Source organism: Sebastes fasciatus, chromosome 10 (genome assembly GCF_043250625.1).
Source record: "Sebastes fasciatus isolate fSebFas1 chromosome 10, fSebFas1.pri, whole genome shotgun sequence".
In the NCBI taxonomy this organism is placed as follows: domain Eukaryota; kingdom Metazoa; phylum Chordata; class Actinopteri; order Perciformes; family Sebastidae; genus Sebastes; species Sebastes fasciatus.
In genome coordinates this window covers 12,226,952-12,242,432 of record NC_133804.1, presented here as the reverse complement: position 1 = coordinate 12,242,432, position 15,481 = coordinate 12,226,952, and the positions used below count along the sequence as shown (strand labels likewise).

The 15,481-nt window shown below is 40.5% G+C and overlaps 1 protein-coding gene across 4 annotated transcripts; it reads right to left on the bottom strand.

The window, feature by feature from the left end:
- Positions 1-1,616: 1,616 nt before the first annotated feature.
- Positions 1,617-14,784, bottom strand: LOC141775133 (cytoplasmic polyadenylation element-binding protein 4-like). 4 transcript variants are annotated; one of them, XM_074648189.1, is made up of 12 exons: positions 14,648-14,784; positions 12,686-13,814; positions 12,472-12,570; positions 11,584-11,677; positions 8,885-8,935; positions 7,399-7,422; positions 6,823-6,999; positions 6,542-6,631; positions 6,308-6,426; positions 5,072-5,186; positions 4,801-4,982; positions 1,617-4,635 (listed from the first exon to the last, which is right to left on the bottom strand). In XM_074648189.1, exons 2-12 carry the CDS (start codon positions 13,751-13,753, stop codon positions 4,408-4,410), a joined length of 2,247 nt encoding a protein of 748 aa, XP_074504290.1. In that variant the 5' UTR covers positions 13,754-13,814; positions 14,648-14,784; the 3' UTR covers positions 1,617-4,407. The 4 variants fall into 4 exon arrangements, with proteins under 4 accessions (XP_074504290.1, XP_074504291.1, XP_074504292.1 ...); XM_074648190.1 differs by having other exon boundaries at positions 11,584-11,674; XM_074648191.1 differs by lacking the exon at positions 7,399-7,422.
- Positions 14,785-15,481: the final 697 nt, after the last annotated feature.

Genomic DNA, 15,481 nt, shown 5'->3' with positions numbered 1-15,481 from the left:
TGTGTAAATTTGACCCCATACACCAAATCTGATTATTTCTGTAAAGAATAATGCAAATTTGTGGATATTTGATTTTGGGTATAAGAAAAATGTATGCATGGTGGGATGCTGTGTATTGCATATATGTATATATGTCTATATATACGTATATACATGTATATGTGGTATGCAATGTGCACATGTAGTGCAATGTGCATATATATGTATATATGTGTATGTATGTGTGTATGTATATATTGCATGTGCATATTGTATATTATAATTGTATATTATAAATAATAATTTGCACATATAAGAAAAGTTAACAAAAAGTCAATATGAATAAGTTAAATATGTAAGTAATGAATTTGTATTGTGATTTTAGTTATATAAGTAACAATTTGATAACAAATTTATATTTTGATAAGGATAATTCAGTAATCAGTAATTTATTTATATTTCTGTATGACACAGATTAAAGGTAATAATTATAGTTATAATAATTATAAATAATTATAGTTAGACAAATTTAGGAAAATGTAATTAGAGTATTTGTATGGCTCAATATGGAAGCTGGTTAATAACTAATAATTGATTTATGGAGAAGGGGTGGGATTAAATAAGTTTATACTTCTTCTCAGTCCTTTTCAAATATGTAAATCAAGGTATCAAATGTTGACAATTTATTTTTCTTATGCTTTTCATTGTATGTAAATATTACTTGTTTCTGACTGTCCACTTGTTGGTATGATCATTCTTTTTCTTTATTTATTTTCTGTATTCTACATGTTCGAAATAAATTTTGAAATGAAAATGAAAAATGATATGAAAAGCCTCAGGTACGTTTACAGCCTGAGAAACAACAGCAGCTCCCAGGAAGCAGTAGTGGAGGAAGTATTTACATCCTTTAAGTAAAAGTACTGTATGTTAGTGATATAAGCTAAATGTACTTAAAATGTTATAGAAAAAGTACAGAAAAATTACCCCCATTGGTGTTATACTATTATATTATTGCTGATACATTAAATTGCAAGTAACCTAGCATTTTACTATTGCAGTTGCTAAAGGAGGTGCTAATTTTAACATATTCATATAGCTCATATTAACAATGCATCACATTATATATATATATATATATCAGAGGACTTGTATGTCAAATTTTAATTGTAACTATAAATAAATAGCGGAATAAATAAGTAAGTACAATGTTTTCCTCTAAATTAAATTAAATACTCATTACAATTTGTTCTGAGCAGAGGTTTAGATGAAGGACTACACCACTTATATAATATGACATTTTGTTGCCTATGTGTATACTTTTAATGTAGAAAAAATACTTGCTTTTATTAGACTAGAAAAGGTTTGTTGGGACCGAAGACAGGAGCTTTAGGTGAGCTAAATACTACTCAACAAGGCCTGAAATAAGCCTCAGGCTGCCTATAAATACCTCTGACCTGATTCAACACAACCCACCAGATGTACCAAAAAAATTGCCGTCACACAACAAATGGCATCAGGTGTGAGATTCCCATTTACTAGAAAACCTTCAGGGGTAAACCAATTAACAAGGGCCTCTCAGAAAATACAATCTCAAAAAAAAAAATCTCAATTCTTGTGAATCAACAATAGGCGTATAATTCTTCCTCACAGCTGTTTTATTCGTTCAACAACTCACATTACAAATACTTCAAATGTATGCATACAGTTACAAACAGTTGGCAGCAAATGAATATATGACATTAGATCTTTGTTTTACTTCAATACTACAAACCAACTATAAAAACTGACGTCTGTATTGTAGCGTAAATTAATCAGGAAGAAAATATAAAAATTGGAACTTACGTATAAATGTGAAATGACTTAATAAAAATCAAAATGATATCAGGTAAAAAAAAAAAAAAAAAAAGTTAATAAATATAACCTTCCCAGCATACAATTAAAAACTATTGAAATTTTGCAATCAAGTAATACTAACAGACATAATAATCAATATTCTTTTTCATCTGAAAATGTGGAGCACAATACAGCAATTAGAAAAACTAGACACATCAACGAGTTTAACACATCACCCCAAAAAATATAACAAAAATCTGATCAAAATGATAGTTATACATTTCAATTGAAAATATAGCAAATGCTAAATACATTATCGACCTAGTATATACAATGTTTTCAATCACAGTAGCATGGTAGTAGCAAAATAAGTAAATAAGCACAAAACTAATGTTTAAAAATAAATTCAGGTATAAATTAGTTGTTTTTTTTCTTGCAGACATCAGCATGAACAATAGGAAACAAATAATGTGTAAATGACTGCATGGTTTATATGGATTAAATGACTTACACTGCGGAGACTTGTTTCTGGAAAGAATAAGTATTGCACATAATGGCTCAAAGTTAACTTGCAACATTAAATCACATTCAGGTTATGTCCCAAAGCATGCCACATCACAAAGGGGGTCAAGTGATCAAGTCTCCTCACGCTATGTCCTACTGAGTGTCCTCTACATTACAAAAACGCATCCAAAGTGTTGTCACTGTGTAGATTGCATAAACATCATGTCTGTGTAAGGAAGGCAGACTCCATCATGTAAAGAGAGGCTACAAGAGAGGTGATCTCAAAGAGAGAAGGAAAAGAACGTTAAAAAGGAAAAAGGAGATCTAGTGCATTACATTAGGTCCTGCATTAACACTAGCCATGTTATTTCTGTATTACATTATGCATGCCAAGAATAAGTAGAACTTACAGGCAGTCCCAGAAAGAGGATCTAAATATTCAAACAGCTGATATCCACTCCGGTGATAGAAGGGAAGATTTCACATTGACCAAAGCCAAAACATTTACCCTATTGATAATCTTATTGGACTACACCTAGGAGCGAAATATCAGAATATACTTTCAAGACTATCAAAATCAGTTTAGAAAGGTCTTGTCATGCCTTAGGATCCTGTAATTATGTTTATTAGGACAGAGGAGAATCCATATATGACTGGCTAATGATAGCCTTATTTTCTTTTTTTTTTTAATCTACAGAATCACACCAATGCACCAGACAATTTTCTGATTTACCAGCACTTAAATATATAAAAGCTAATTGAAAATTATATTAATATCATTCATTTTCTTTTTTAAATTAAGTTTACCATAAATGCAGATCTCTTAGTAACAAAGGTACAAAATTATTTTTCACCAAGTGAAAAAAATGAGGTATTGCAAAAGGAGTTCTCCCATCTGTGAAAAATGTGCCTAAAATGACTATTGAAAAAAATATTTAGAAAAGTAGTGCATAATAAATGTATATATGTTCATGACAAAATAATCAGCTATAAAACACTGTACAAAAATCAGCAGGCCATGTATAAAATAATATCTTTATCTCTGTGACAGCAAATTCTAGCTACTACCATATCCAACCACAACACTTGTGATAGAAGCTCCAGTCATGGTAGAGCGTGCAGTGGTACACCATGAGGACAGCTCAGGGAGACTGGACTGTGCATTCCCATTAGTTTGTACTACATTAGCATGTTAGCTTCCAGTGCTAATATCCCTGACAATATAAAGTGAGCAAATACTACTGCCAATACCTGAGCCCTGAGGGCTGTGTCTTTATTAGCCGACACCCACAAACCGAAACTCCAGACAACTCCAGCCTTTCCTCCGCCGAACGGCGAGAGGACACATTATCCTGAAAACCCTCAGATCAACATCTGCTTTTTGATGATGCGTTTTAGGCCAATCTTTGGTTTGCCCTTTCTGGTTACAAAGTGTCGACTTTTAAACCAAAACCTAAAAACTCATGCCAGCAATCGAAACACGTGTGCCAGACTGAGGGGAGATTTTGTTTTGTGACGTGGCCAGATGCTATACACTGAGCTTTTTTGAAAAACTCAATTGTCCGACCGTCTGAAAACGGCGTTCGCCCTCTGTTCAACCCAACCATTTGCGCTCAACCTTTGGTAAATGGTACAGTTGTTCTCTAATCCTGCAAGCAAAAAGTAAGAAAATGCACCCTTCTTAAACTCAACTTCCGTAGTTAGTATACTGATTTAGGTATGATGAACCTCACTTAAATTTTATGTTACTCTTGACAACAAATGTAAGCAGCTTTGCCAGCTAACACCAAAAGAAAAGTACAGTCAAGTCAGAAAACATCTAAATCCAAATCTAATGCATCCATATGCTCATGCACACTTAAAGTCAAAACATAAATGGGATTTCACTCTCTTCTTAGCATTTACTTCTTTTAGAAGGCCCAATTAAAAATAAAAATAAAAAATAAATTAAGTTTTTTTGTTTTTTTTGAAACTTTAAAAGAAAAGTGCATTTATTTTTCATTATCGTAGCCCGTACCCCCTTCCCTTACTACCCCTTTCTTTCAATCCCTCCCATGATCCTGCATCGTCTCCCTCCCGTGCCCTCTCGCCTCAGTTCCAGCGGAAGGAGATGTGTCGTGGTCGGTCCCCTCCCTCCTTCACCAGCGGCTTGTGGAACTCGCGTCCGGCCCGGGAGTGGATGGCTGCCCAGCAGTACTCGCAGTAGTACTGCAGACAGGTCACGTTGGCGCAGAAGAAAGGAGCGAACTTCCCCCCGCAGCGGGTGCCCTGGCACTCATCACACAGCTGGTCGTCCAGGACATATGGCTTCACTTCCACCTGAGAACATGAGAGATGAAATGGAGGACAGGAAAACTGTTAAAATGGAGGATGAGAACAAATTTGAATGCATGGAGGGCAGCGTGTCAGATTAATATTTGATGATTATCCACTCTTCATTTTTTAAGATCTGAACAGGAAGCTGCTAACATCAGATGGACTCACCCGTTTATCAATCTCCCCGTGCTGCAGCTGAACAAATCGGGCACTAATGGCTGCAATGTAGCTTTGCTGATTGGAGAAGGCTACTCGCCCCGCCCCTTTTGGATACTTGAGTTCAGGGTCTGTGTCAATCCCGGCGTAACACACTCCCCCATACAGACGGTCCATGATCATGGCGAGCTCCACTGGAAGAGCAATACACAATGCAAGTTAATGGGATCAAAACAACCTCTAGGAATGCAATACATTTAAGGGTCACCACACACACACTTACCTGCACGGAGGGGACGAGGGACACCTCCTACGAAGATAGTTTTCCTCGGGTCCAATGGCTGAGAGCCGTCCATTACAAAGTCACTGTCGTTTAGGTTCCAGGGCCGGATCTGGACCTACAAAAACAAAACAATTTCCTCTCAGTCAGGCTCTACTACATTCTGGATTGTGAAAATGAAAGCAGCTTGCTGCTCATGTAATGTGGATTAACACATTTCTTTGGTTCAGTTTGACTGCCATTGTAGGATGTTGTTGTTGGTGGCCGGGGATTTTTACAGGAAGCCTCTGGAATGACGGTGAAATACTGCAGATGCACCAACCTTTTTTTTACTTTGTCACCGTTTGTGCTCTGGGGCAGAATACTGCAACGTCTACGTAAGAGTACATGATATAACTGACTAAATAAACTAACAAAACAAACATTACAGTTGAAATTAGCCTCCGATTACTCGTGATTAGTACTTCACATGGTTACCAGTCTTTTTTTAAACTGAAAATGATGAGTGCACTACTGATGGATTACCACAGCAAAGCCTTCATTTTGGCAAACAAAACAAATGGAGCTGTACTGAACATTCCAGTTTTCTGAGATACAATGATCACACGCACTAAAACAAAGACGGCTTGTGCGAGTCTGATTTTAAAAAGGGGAACAACACCCAAATTAAGAATTCCAATATTTTATCTCCATGGACTATTAAAGTTCAGTCAATATTTTTTGAACATGAGCTACTCTCTCAAAGCCAGAAACCAGAGAAGTAAGTCTTAAACTTGTGATGTCATCGGGTATAAAGTCTGGAGTTGCTCCATAGACAATGAATGGGAGACTGATTTTGTGGACCAATGGAATGTTTTCCTTTTTTTTTACCAAAATGAGCTTTATTCTATTGCAGTGTTGTCAGTTGTGAAACAGAAAATGTTCCCCTATACTCAGAAAACTCCCCTGGGTGCTCTCAGTGTCATCTATAACATCTTTCCCAATTCATTGTCTATGGAGCAGCTGCACACTTTATACCCTATGACATCACAAGTTTGATTTTTAGCACTCTAGTTTTTGGATTTGGAAGAAGAGTTGTTTGTGTTTACTAATATTTTTTGGACTGTTTTAGGCCATAAGAATAACATGTATGAATTTAGAAAATGGGCGTAGTTCCCCTTTAACATTTGTGTTAGTTTTGAACTTGCTGGGCAAGATTGATAGCAAGCATGTAGCAGCTAAACAGAATATCACACTCACAGGCTTGTCTTTGATGGTGGGACTGGAGACACACAGGTACAGCTTGCCGTCCTCCTGAATGCAGGCATCGATCAGGGCCTGAACGGAGCTCTCGTCTTGAAACAGCAGGAACGCGTATCCTGGAAAGGTCGGAAGACGGAACAATGAGCGTGCACAACGAGCAAATACTCATCAATGCGCAGCTGTAGAGTCAACACGCTGTCAGGAATAGGATGTTCAACTGGTTTGACTCACCTTTTGGTGGGAAATAGGACTTGCTCTCTGCCTTGTGAGGCCAGTCAACAAACAAGTGACCAAATCGGCGGAAGCTGGCCGTAATTTCATCTGAAAAAAGGAACTCAAATTAAATCAGTAAAGGGATTTTGTGCTGCCTTCAAAACCAAATCACGTTTTGAGTTTCATATACAGTATAGCTGAATTGAGGCACTAGAGTTCGAACGTTACAAAATGCGTAATATTACTACAATCTACAAAGCAGATTAAAAGCATCCTCTGTAGCCGTAACACGTCTTTACCTTCATCTATGTCTGGGGGCAGCCCTCCAACAAACACTTTGCGAGAATATCGCTCCACGCGTTCACCATTGAGGTGGGGGAAACAGTGGGCTGAGCCGAGGCCAGCGAGCCCCTGGTCACCGGACTCGTCCTCTCCAAAAGAGCGCTCATCCTCCATGGGGAATAGAGACGAATGGCCTGGTGGAGAGAACGATCTGGATTACACATATTGGTTCACCAGCAGTGAGGTTGAACCACAATTAATGAATATTTCAACGAGCAGGGGATTTGATTAGATGTAAATAAATTAAATAATGTCAAGAAGTACATACAAAAGCAGCCACGATTGCTATTATTGATGACACAGTAAAAGCACGATTATTAAAACTAATAGGTCTTGGCAGGCAACATTGGAAGGCTTTTAACGCCAAAGGGGCAAAAACCCCGACAATATTCGAGGCAGAATAATCAGTGACACTGAACAACCAAGCAGACAAACAGAGAGGCAAAACCACAAAGTCATAATTTCAGGGGTCAGGGGTCAATACTGCTTTCTAAATCACAGTGAAGAAATCAAGACACATTCACAAGCTTTACCTCGTCTTCTGCCATAACTTCTTGCTGCATGTGAAACAACACAAAACACTCTTGAAATGGCTTTTTTTTTGAGAAAGGCACAAAGTAAAAACAGCGAGTAAAACACTGCCAGGGCTTGAGATTAAGTTGTTGGATCACCAACCAAAATGGCTACTGTATTTTAAAGTAACAACCACTTTGAATTTCTACTAGCCGATATGCTTTTTCATCAAATGCATCCATTTAAACCTTAAAAAGGGGACCTATTATGCTTTTCCCCTTTCCTTTAGTGTGTCATGTAGTAGTATAGTAATGCCAAAGGGTGTAACTCTCCCCCACAGAAGCACTGCTCCTGAACTGCCTCAAACGCCTTGCTAGAAGTCCTGCCATTTCTTCCGTAACGTGGTGATATCACCAATTGACACATTTTGCCTAGTGGCTAGTTTGACACGTCCTCAAACAAAGCTAGTAAAAAAGGGAAGTCCGAAGAGCGTTTCAGACAGAGGGTCAAAAAAGAGGTGCAGCCGGTATGAGAAAAATATATTGTTTTTTGAACATTAATGCGTGCAAACATGTTTTTAGTAGAGAACAAAACTACAAGTATGCACCTGAAAAAGAGCAGAATAGGTCCTCTTTGAGGGGAAAAAAGACTTTCACCTGTATCCATAAAGTGCAATTGATACCAAAGTGGTTTCAGTAAATCTATATATTATATAAACTACAGAGAGAGACAACATGGCATGTAATCTTGTTGGGTCTCTAAACTATAAAGTACGGTCTAGACCTGCTCTATATAAAAAGCGTCTTGAGATAACTTCTGTTATGATTTGACGCTATATAAAAATGAATTGTACCCCACACTAATTGAATGCCTCATTAATCACTTATGTATTAAATCAAACTAAAGCCGACCTGCATTTTTACTAAGATTTCTTGTGCTACACTTTCAATGAATTGACACTGACTGAAGAAACACTGTGTGAATCAGCGTCTTTGGAAAAAACATGCTCATCAATATGCATGGAAAAAAATGTATGACTGGATTTTCAATAAAACTACAAACATAAATACAACGTACATCCTCTGCCTCTGACAGCATACTTGTGGGATTATTTATTTGCTCTTTGCTGTATCCTAACACCCCTGACGACTGTATACGCTATATCTCCTACTGGAAGAAGCCGGTCTGGTCTGGTCTCCTTTTAGTCAGCCATTTTGGTTGTGTGTCACAGTGACTAGCACAGCAGTTTAGAATGTTATAAAACAATTAAACACGTGTTTTATCTCTCCGTGTGGTTATGTAACATCCAGAGGTTTCTCTTTTGTTTTTTTTATTTGATGTGAGCTCACCGAATTCCTATCATATTACATTTAAAATGGTAATGAAGGACTCAATCTCGATTTGCGTTCTTTGAATAAATATTTTTTTCTGCATTTGGCACACATTAATTTCAAGCCCTGACTTCTGCTGCAGCACTGCATATTTGTATGCATGTCATTTACATACCATTCATAGGTAGAGGCCCGTCTCCACCTTGGTGAGAGAAGCTGTAGCGTCCTACGAGACAAAAACAGGAGAGGCCTCAGAACACCATGTCAGGACATTTAACTCCTTTCTCTCGAGTATAAAATGTCTCCCCAACCCACTGAAGTTATGCTGGAATGGTTTGCGGTAATGGATTCTGTTTCTGTGTCTATTGGAAAAGGCCCATGATAGCACACATCGGAAGTAAAGTATGAAGAATTTGGCAGACAAATGAAATAGTGCCTCAACTGCATATTCTAACATGTAAACAAAAGTGCATGTTAGTGTCACATCATGTGCTAGAAAAAAAATACAGGAAGAAGTCCAAGAATGTGTGTTAGACTTGCAAATTATTAGCGGATATTATTATGGAGGAAGCTGTAAATTTATAGCTGTAAAAAAAAAAAGAGAAGTTTCAAAGAAGGCTCGTGCATCAGCTGGCCCAGATTAGCGTCAGCTGGCTGTGAAGGAAAAATGGTTATTTTTAAGATTGACTGCAACAAAAACTGAACCGACATGTTTTATTAATGAGAGTTAGCTGGGATCAAAGAGTCTCCACCCGCAAAGGTGCTGCAGGTGATTGTTTTCATGAGTCATGTACTGTAACGCAAGACTGAACTGTAACAAATCTGAGTGGGTCTCATTCAAGATATGTTCATACACCTGATTTGACTGCAACGTGTGTGTTTTGTACCGATATGAAAACAATATTTTTGAGAAACATAATCTTCTTTTTCTATAAAAAAACTTTTTGTCACTTGACAAAAGAAGCCATGTTTCTCAAATGTCAAATTGTTGAGACTAAAGCAGCCAACAAATGCCCCAATAGTCTAAAATGTGCAAAATTTGGATTGAAATCATGGAACTATCTGATCCAAGAATCTACGCAGGCAATGTCAGGCTTTGGTACATTTTGATACTCACTGCTGTGGATACATTTTGGTCAGTACTTAAGAGGTATTGATGTTTGATATCCATCTCTGCTTATATTGCATTTTAAAAGGAGCTCAAAAGGGAGCATTTCTATTACCTCTCAACGGCTTTCAACATGGCGGACGGCGAGCCGACGACTCGCAGCTAATGGTGCTAACAGCGTAACAGTGCAAACCACAGCGAAAGTGCTGACAGAAATAACTGTGTTAACCTGATGGGGAACCAGAGGGTAGGTGTTGCGCTACGTATGAGAGCAGTGCAGAGCAGCGTCCGTGAGCTAGCCAGTGGGGCACGCTCACATGCACTAAAAGCACGCTCGGCCGGCCCGGCGGTGTCAACAGAGCGCGGAGAAACTCGGATTACAACACACACAGAAAGGGAGAGTGACTTCATTCTCTGCTGAAGTTAGACATTACTCCTCTATATCTTTACATAGCATAGTTGTTTGCTGCTATATTAATGTTTTGGATATCGAATTTAGAACCTTTAAAATCACATTCTATTGAAATTAAGAGGAAAACAAATTATGTATAGGGAGATATATTTGTACTGTCCAATACTCAAAATGATATCATACATTTGGGTAGTACTCCCTGGTCTCAGTGTGAAAGGGAGTATCCTAAAAATGGGTAGACAAGATAGCAAAAGATTAAAAGTAAGATTGTATACCTGGTGCTGGGTATCTAACCTCAATACCTTTTGAGTGGCAACCAAATTGTACCTGTAGCATCCTTTTGGTGTCATTAAACCAAAACTGGGGCATCATATTGGCAACCATATTGAACAAATTAGAATGATACCCAGCCCTATATTCACCGCAATAGAGCGGTGCAGGAATGATTCCTAAAACCCGGAAATGAGTTGGCATTTTAGCACCGCCAGTTTCCTCCTCTGGAAGTCAATGGGTTTTTAGTTAGATGCCTGAAATAAGATCTGTGGTTAACACAAGCTGAAGCTTTTTTTTCTACAATATAAAATACATCAGTAAATATCCCACTCTTGAATTTTGAAGCTTCTATGTGTCTTAAAGAAGGCGGTTGCTAACAAGTGGCTAAATGAGACAACATGATGTCATCACGCCGACTCTTTACAGCCTCATTGTGTATACTCACGCTCATGTGACCATTTATAGCCGAAAGCTAGTTAGCTTTTTACTTCCGGCGATGGCATTCACACTTCAAGATTCATCAAAATAGTGTTCATTTGTGGAGGTTATTGTGCTGAACGAAACGTGTAAGTATCATAAACATTTGTTTGCCACAGAGCTTATGTTTATGCAATAATCCAAGACACAATGGAAAAATCTCATTGGCTTTTTATCAAGGGAACCAGGACGATGCCAACTTCCTGGTTGGCCTACAAAAATACGTCATCCCTGCACCACTCTATAACACTGCAGTAAACATAAATTTGATGAAGCTCATTAATATTTAGGTTCTGGTGGCGCCATTTGTATGTTAGTCATGGTGTTGTTGCAAGACAAAAAGTCTCAAAAGCATGACAACACACGCAACTGTATTAATAAAGTAAGTAATCGCAGGTAAACACTAACGCAGACAGGTTTTGGGACCCAATAAGATGCATTCAAAACTGAAGTCCTGCTGTCAACACAATCAGCTGTCAGCATTGTGAAAATAATACTCAATTTCCACTTTCTGTCAAATACACGCAACAAACGGCCGTATTTATCTACAGCCAGCGGTGGGGAAAGGTATCCTTTCCTCACTATTGTTAGTGTGGGAACCAACCTTTCAAGGAATCCTGCTCAGCCCTCATAATGTCAATCAGAGAGTTCTCCAGAGAGTGCATGCTGAAACCATCAAAGGACCGCGTTCTCTCCTGCTGAAAGAGAGGAAGACAACAATTAGCCTCCTCCTTTCCCACATCACCCATCTAAAGCAGCACAAGCTGCAACAGCCCTGACACAGTTTACCATAATGCTAATAGCTAATAAAAATTGCAGAGAATATCCCCGTAGAGACCGTCGGCAGAAAGCACTGTAAACAAAAAAATGGAGCCCAGAGTATGTTACACAAAATCAACTGCATAGCCTTGCAATCGAATCACATCTTTCCGCTGCATCTGATAGCATCAGATAAGAAGATGCGCTACTTAAGGGGCTAAAAATGCATCCTTCCACTTGGCCGATTTCAGATCAATACAAATTGTAATTGAATAGCCTTAAAGTAAAAAGATATATTAGCATTTGAATTCCAAAAACACAGAAAATCCATGAGGCGTAATACGCAACACAAGTGAGGGCTTCACTGTTTATGGAAATGGGTTGAGAGCACGCAAAGCTGCAGTAGAGCACAAGACTACTCAAATCAGGACAAGAGGAAGGCCATGTGATCAGAGCAGATGATAACACTGCTCTCCTTCAACGCAATGATCTAGATAAGACCTCAGACATGAGCACACACAATAAGTTTCAATTCATCCGTTCAGTTGGCTTAGCTGTCACGCGTCCCGTTTTGCTCAATGGCTTATTTGTTGCATTTGATACAGATGAGCGTGTTTAATAGGATTAACATCATTTCTATGGCGGTCACACTAAAACTAAACTTAGTTCTATTAGGCGTCACGCCTAGTATTGCCGTAAACACCGACCTGAGTATTACCTGTGATATTCTTACCTGGAAAGGGTAGACACTGTCACTGCGGCTCATGCTGTCCTCCACCCAGCCCTTGTGATTGAAACCAGAGCTATTTCTGGGGAACTTCTGAGAGGGAACCTGCAGGATAGTTAGATGAGTTTCATACAAGTCTGCTGACCAAATCAGATCAATTAATGCAAATATCTGCTAAGATATATTCATGTTTGAGATGAATCATGACAATTTCATCTACCTGATTGTTGGGGAAGGATTTCTTCAGTGGGGAGATGGAGTTAAGACCCGCCATCCCTCCGCCTACCCCCCGCCTGTACTCTCGAACCCCCTGCGTGCCTCCCCAGCCACCATACCCACCGGGGCTCCAGGAGGTGGATGTGGGAGTGGATGGGCTCTGGTAGCTTCCCCAAGGTGATGGGGGTTTGCTCTGGGCGGGAGCGAGGTGGGGCAGCTGGGTGAACGGTCCGGTGCGGTGGGGATGCGGAGGGAAGGAGGGCTGGGGTGGATGAGGGCTAGCTGGGGAGCGCCGGTGCTGCTGTGGGACCCCCTGACCGTGGGGGTGGTAATGCTGGGGGTGAGGTGTGGGCGGGTGGTGCTGGGAGACTGGACCAATCTGCGGGGAGAAACTACCACCCGCTCCAAAGCCAGGCCCGGCGTGGTGGGAGAAGTTCTGGAACAGCAGGGGAGGTCCGTTGGCGTTGGAACCGGCCGGGCCGAAGAACCCTCCAACGTCCTCCCCGACCACTGGAGACTGGGTGGATGGGACAGCAGGGGACCAGTTGTTAAAACTGGTCAGCGAGGATGAGGAGGAGGTGGATTGTGCACAGCTTGTACCCATTCCCAGGCTGTCCTGGTAGTCGAACCCGCTTAGCACAGGGGACTCCATCCTCAGCTTCTCCTTTCCGCCACTGCTCTCCAAAGAACCCTTCTCCAGTGGGCCGTCTTCGGGAAGAGCTCCCTCGAGCTCACCTAGGCCTCCCACGGCCTCCTGCTGGCCCGGGGACAGGGCCTGAGGCTGCTGGGCCTGAACCTGAGACTTCTCCTGCATGTCCTGGAGGTCCAAAGCCTTGGACTTGTCTGACTCGAGAATCTCATCTTGCATGTTACTGTGTTGGGCTACGGCGGGGAACAGCCAAGCGCTGCCCCCATTGGTGGAGCAGGTGTTGTTGACGAAGGAAGGGGGGCTGGGGGGGTTGGAGGGGTGGTGAGGGTGCTGAGGTTGGAGGTGAGGTGGGATCCTTACAGGGAAAGCAGATTTGTTACCGCTGCTGTTCTTCACCAGAACTCCAAACCCGTAGTCCCCCATTTAAAGGACACCCCAGTAAATCTTCTAGTCACTTTTTGTGGCTTGCAGCGTCTTCTTTATCCTAATATGTGGGGTTTGAGGGAAGGGAAATGGGGAAGGAATGGATGACAAAAAAAAACATAAGGCCTGTTACACCTCAAGTTGTGATCTGGCCTTCTATCTAAAAAAAAACACAAAAATAAAACACAAGCCTTCTCCATATACCCAGTGAATGTGCTTGGGCTGCACCCTGTCTGGTCTTGTGATGCAATCAATGAGATTAAATCATTGACTCGCTTGGGCCATGGGAGGCCTTGGATGAAATATAACACTCAGGATAGCAGAGCAGGCAAGGCAACACACGGAAAACACCCAGCCTTAACCAGCCTGGCCTGGTTGAAGCTTACGTCTCTTTAAAGGTCGTTACGCAGCTAGCGAGCAAGCAAAGCTAACAGCTGCTCCGCCACCTTTTTCCATGTGCCCTATTAATCATGCAGCAGTCATTTTTAAAGTACGTTTTCTCTGCATTACATTACGCACGACGCACAAGAGCTATGGTGGCGCGCACCGCAAACACGGACACACTTACCGGAATAATCTGTTTTTGTGCAGCAATGACCTCCTCATACAAGCAACCATTTAAATACAGGAGGAAATGTTGATGACGACAGCGTTATACCGACGACAGGACAGGACGACAGGCGGAAATTTACCAGGACTATCATGAGTGGGTTAGAAATAACATGGTATATGGCTCTTTTAGACGACCTCGTCTGGTTTCGTGTCCTGTAATGTTCAATGTCACACAGCCTAACCAAAACCTTGTCATCATTATTTATTTTTTTTACATCAAGCTGTTATAATGTGTCCACAAACAATGTTGCAGTGTAGTGTTTGCGTTGGGTAAATAGCTACCTTCAGTTCGGCGTCATGACCTTTATGGTTTTAGATGTTGCCATATTTTTTTAGCGTTTTCCCTTTTTCTGCATTTCCTAGGCAGCAGCCAGCCGGTGTAAATGGTTCTCTTCTCTCTCTTCTTCTTTAGATGACAGCTGGACCAGTCGGGAGACACTTCCGTCTACAAGCCCCGCCTCCAGACAGCAGCCACCAGCCACTGTGTTGTCAGGATTTCCCCTCACATGCACCGCCCAGTTTGTGCTAAGAAGCTGATATGTGATTGGATGATTTTGCCGTGGTGGGTCACGCCCACAGCACTCCTTCTTCTCAATGAATGGCACATCATGCACTCAAGACCTCCCAAATAAGGATGCCTTGAAATCAATGGGAGGAGTTGTTGTAAATGTAAGGGAAATACGTTAAAGACCCAAGGCACATTTCTATCTCAACCAAGACCAAAAATGTGATTATTGATTTGATATTGATTTATTTTCATAAAATAAGGGCACTGCATTATATTTTCTTCATTTAAAGGCACCCTAGAGGGCAAAGCATCAAGTTTTCTCCACTGGAAGGGCATCCTAGAAGGCACTGCATTATGTTTAGGATGAAATATTCTGACTTTTAGGTTTGCTAAAAATCTGACATGTGATTGGATGATTTTGACATGTGATTGGACTTCCTTCTCTCAATGAATGGCACATCATGCACTCAAGACCTTGAAAATCAATGGGAGGAGTTGTTGTAAATGTAAGGAAAATACATTAAAGACCCAAGGACATTTCTATCTCAACCCTCAACCAAGACTAAAAAAAATAAAGCTATTTTCATAAAATAAGGACACCGCATTAT